Genomic DNA, 4319 nt, shown 5'->3' with positions numbered 1-4319 from the left:
TGAAGCTTCTTAAACATTTTAAAAACCTTATTTACTTTACATACAACAATAGTTTAGTTATATATTATAGACTTCTAGAAAGAGACCTTCTAAAAACATTAAAATGTATTACTGGCACGCAAAACCTTCAATTAGAGTGAATAAATGAAGACTCGGCACACCACTTCTGAAAGGTTGCCGACCCCTGGTACAGCCCATATACGTTCTGTGCGTAAAATGGAGAAACCCAACACCTTTTACAAGCACTACTATCAAAGAGAAAAAGTTCTCTCTCACACAGCAAGAGAGAGAAAAGCCACAGAATTAAATGGTCACTATTCATCCATCTCTTCTGAAAGCAGCAAGATTCTTCCTAGCAAGATTCAAGATTTTTGACAGCTATACATTTGCTAGGATCTTCTGAGACATGAATGCCCAAAACCTCCATGTTTCTTCAACTTATTAAAGCCCTCAAGCATTACAGTAACAGGCCTATGTCAATGCAGGATTCTGAGCCTTTTACAGTTCATACCACAACAGAATCCTAGTTATCTGATCTCCATGGGTGACATCAGAAGTGTTCAGATGATCCCAGTCAATAAAATAAGGAGACAAGTTGAGAGTTTGTTAGATTGAGTTTCCACTGCATTTTGTTCCTGAGAATTCACATGAAGCCAAGATTGCTTTTGAAGAGTACATGAAGGTTTATAAAGCCAGATGAGGGAGAAAAGGAATGGCAGAGAGTCTAATTTTGTCTTCATCTTAATCATTTGAACAGCTAACCCCCTCCCCAATGCATTCTCTCTTCCCCGTGTTTGTACAAAACTTGTTTTTACCCGTTTGCTTTCACAGCTTTATAAACCAAATAACTGTCAATACACCAACACCCACACAGAAAGAATCCTATCTAGTTTGAATTCAATAATGTAGTCACCTAGATTTGATTCAATTTGAGTACAACAGTCCATTTCAATAACTCTAGTTCAACAGCATTTACACTCAACCTCCTGCTATGATGCCCATCATATCTACTTCCTTGGTTATCAAGATGCTGGCCTGTGGCAGCATTAAAGCTGACACTAAGAAGATAAACTCTTCCAATTTCATGTATTAATATAGCATGTCACCTTTGTTTGGGTATTTGCTATATTGACCACTATATAAAAACTCACCAAAGGTAACTATTCTTCACCACACACAGCATCTCAACAATGCGGTCTCCAATCAGATGCAGTATAATGAATTATTCTGTCTGCAAAGGTTCTATTTTTTTTTATTTATTTTTTTTAGCACCACCCATGTTATTACACAAGGCACTAGCTAATAAATCTAGCATACACTACATAATTTGGCTAGCCAACAGGGCTGATAAGACAATCAAGCTCCATCTGCATTACACCATTAAACGCAAGGTTGACTCTGACACTAGCTCCCAGATATAAAACACTTTGCATGCAACCCAAACATCTAGTCTCATTCATTATATATAACAAAATGTATTTAGTCCCTGAGCAATCTGTATTCCTACACAGTGTGTTCAGAGAGACCTTAGCAAGCAGCTGTCTTTCCACCTACAATACCTCAGTCTGAAGCCTGGTTCTTTGTTCCCGAATGTCTGCATCTTGCCACTTTCTGGGGGACACTGCCTCCTTTCTACTGACAAGGTGAAAGATCAGACGAGAAAAAGAACAAGGCAAGCCTAGGTAACACTACAATGGCATAAAGCGTGTCTGCACAACATAACTGAAATGTGGCACTATATCTTGGACATTTCTCTACAGGCACATACCCCAACAGATTTATACTGTACCTAATTATACTGTACACAGCACTCAAGAGTCCCTCAGGATCAGGGCCCCATTGTTAGGTGCTACACAAGCAGAGGCAGACATTGCCCTGAAGAGTTTATAATGAAGTCAAGCAACAAACTGAGGACACAGGAGTTGGAGACAATGCATATGTGCACGGTAATTATGTAGGTAAAACAGACACTGCCTGCTCTTTGGATCTGAACACTAACAGTTACGGGATTTATGCAGGGGAGCAGATTGGAGGTTCTATAAGTTTAAAAATAAACTCTCTCTGAACTGTGGCCTCACTTGCAGATAAAGATAATTTCCGTAGGCACCTCACACAACCATTATTATGATGTAAATCAATATTACACATACACACATAGGGTGTGCCCGGTGACCCACAGGCACACTTGCTGACATACCCATTGCTCTGACACAGCCAGAAGCTGCAGTCGGCACCGACCGCACACAATACCCTCCTTCCCGGGAGCCCCGTTTTAAACCCAGCGCGGAGGCTGACAATGGCTCCGCCAGCCCCCGGCCATGCCGTTGTCAAACCCCCACGCTGTCTCCACGCTCCAAGGGGAGGAGGAGGGGAACCCCAGCGAGGCTGCCGCTGCCGGCACCTCAGCCAGTTCACGAGGCGAGGAAATACCTGCGTGCTGAGTAATGCAGCACGGCTTGCGGAGTCGCGGCCCCGCGGCTCGCACCCACCGGTGCTCCCGGCGTTCCCACCCGCGATGCAATGGGCTGCTCGCGGGGACCTTATCGCCAGGGCCCAGCGGGTTACCTGCTCCCTGCTCCAGCCCTGCAGCAGAGACTGTGGCCAAGGGGCGCCCTGCCCCGGGCCTCACCGCACCTGCAGGCAGCGAGCAGCGAAGGGCTCCTCAGCCTTCGCCCAGCGCCGCCCCGGCTCACCGGGGGCCAGTGGCAATGGCTGGGAGGCTCCGCTCCGTCTTCCTGCCCGACCCTCGCCATTAAGGGAGCGGGGAGGAGGCGCCAGGACTCGCCCCCGAGCCAGGGACCCTGCAGGCGGGGGAGCGGGGCTCTGCTGCCCACGGGGCACCAGCCCCAGCGATTCGCTGTCCGCCGGGGCCCCGCGAATGGGGGGTCTCGGGGCTGCCGCGCGAGCGCCCTTCCCGGCTGGGTGTCCGCGAGTCGCATTACAGCTTCCTCCCCGCCAGCGCTCTGCGGCCAGCCCGGCTCAGACAGCCCCAGCCCCAGCCCCCGGGCCGATGCAAGGGCGTTCCTGCCGGGCCCCTCCAAGCAGCGGGCTGGAACCGCAGCGGGGAATGGGGGATAGAGTGTCACAAACCCCAGCGACTTACTTCGTCTTCCGAAAGTCCATAGACCGGCTCCACAGCCCCGCTCGCCATGGGTCCGGCGGGGCGAGCGTCCCGCTCGGCAGAGGACGGAACGAAAGCCGGGCAGCCCTCTCTCCTGCCGGGCACGGGCAGGGCTTGCTGGCCGAGGGCACTGCCCCGCCGATGCACACAGCCAGCGCGCGGGTATATAAATCCAGGTGAGCCCCGCACCTCCCGCAGGGCAGGGCGCTCCGTGCAGACGGGGGGCCGGGGCGGGCACTCCCGCAGCTGCTGCCTGGAGGGCGGGAACGAGAGGCGGCAGCCCCAAGCTCAGCTGCGGGCTGCTCGGTAGCGGCCGCTGCACAGATCTTTTCCCCCTCAGCTGCCCGCGCCCCCGCCGCCTCCTCGTTCAGCCAGCGCCCCTCTCACACACACCCCAGCCACGCTCCAGTCCCTTCCCAGCAGCAGGGAGACCCAGCCGCCGTCACCGCCCACTGGGGCGGGGAAAGAGCCGGCCCGGCCCAATCAAAGACGCGATCGATAGGGGCGGAAAACCCGTCAGGTTTGGTTGATTTGTTGGCTTCCCCCACCCCCTTTCGGTAGCAATTTTTGCAAATGAAAGAAAGGCGCGGGGGGACTGACTGTAACGCTCCCCTGTCTGGCTATGTGGGGCTGCTGCTGCCGGAGAGGTGGAGGAATCTCCTCAGCTGGAGATGAGACTCTTGCCACCCCTTTGCTCTTTGTCTAGCGCTTTTGGTTCATAACCCCAGTGCTGAGATGGCTTTGTATTGTCCCCTCTAGTCCCCACTCCCTCAATCTGGGCTTCCACTCAGCGTCAGTTTCTCCAGGAGACAAAGGGGGAGGGAGACTCTCAGTGGCAGAAATGTGCAATTGCCTCCATAAAATTAAACGGACACTGACAGGTTAACAATCAGATGTAAATAATGTTCTCATTTATCTTGCCTGAGATTATTCCGACCGATAGGACTGTAAAAACCTGACGGGCTGTTGGTTGTTTATGCTCTTTGGTTCCTGTGTACATTTCTCTCAAACAAGCTAGTGAGTTTATTTATAAAGTAGTTAGTTTCACCTTGTTCTCCTGTGCAGCAGTGTTTAGGTTGCAAACACAGCAGGGGGAAATGTTTAAACACAAACAAATGTTGTTTCCAAATATTTGGTACTGACTTCATAAAAACAATTATAATGAAACTAGGGTTTGTGCTTTTAAAAATAAATGAAA

General features: G+C 50.7%; 1 protein-coding gene across 1 annotated transcript in view; it reads right to left on the bottom strand.

The window, feature by feature from the left end:
• The window catches only part of NEDD4L (NEDD4 like E3 ubiquitin protein ligase), a 413015-nt gene extending 409498 nt beyond the window's left edge, over positions 1 to 3517 (bottom strand). The window contains exon 1 of the mRNA XM_075067477.1: positions 3104 to 3517. Within this exon, the coding sequence (XP_074923578.1) occupies positions 3104 to 3151 (48 nt within the window). The 5' untranslated portion in view covers positions 3152 to 3517. The remainder of the gene's footprint in view (positions 1 to 3103) is intronic.
• Positions 3518 to 4319: the final 802 nt, after the last annotated feature.

This window comes from Chelonoidis abingdonii, chromosome 6 (genome assembly GCF_003597395.2).
Source record: "Chelonoidis abingdonii isolate Lonesome George chromosome 6, CheloAbing_2.0, whole genome shotgun sequence".
Taxonomy (NCBI): domain Eukaryota; kingdom Metazoa; phylum Chordata; order Testudines; family Testudinidae; genus Chelonoidis; species Chelonoidis abingdonii.
This window is presented reverse-complemented; position numbering and strand designations above follow the sequence as displayed.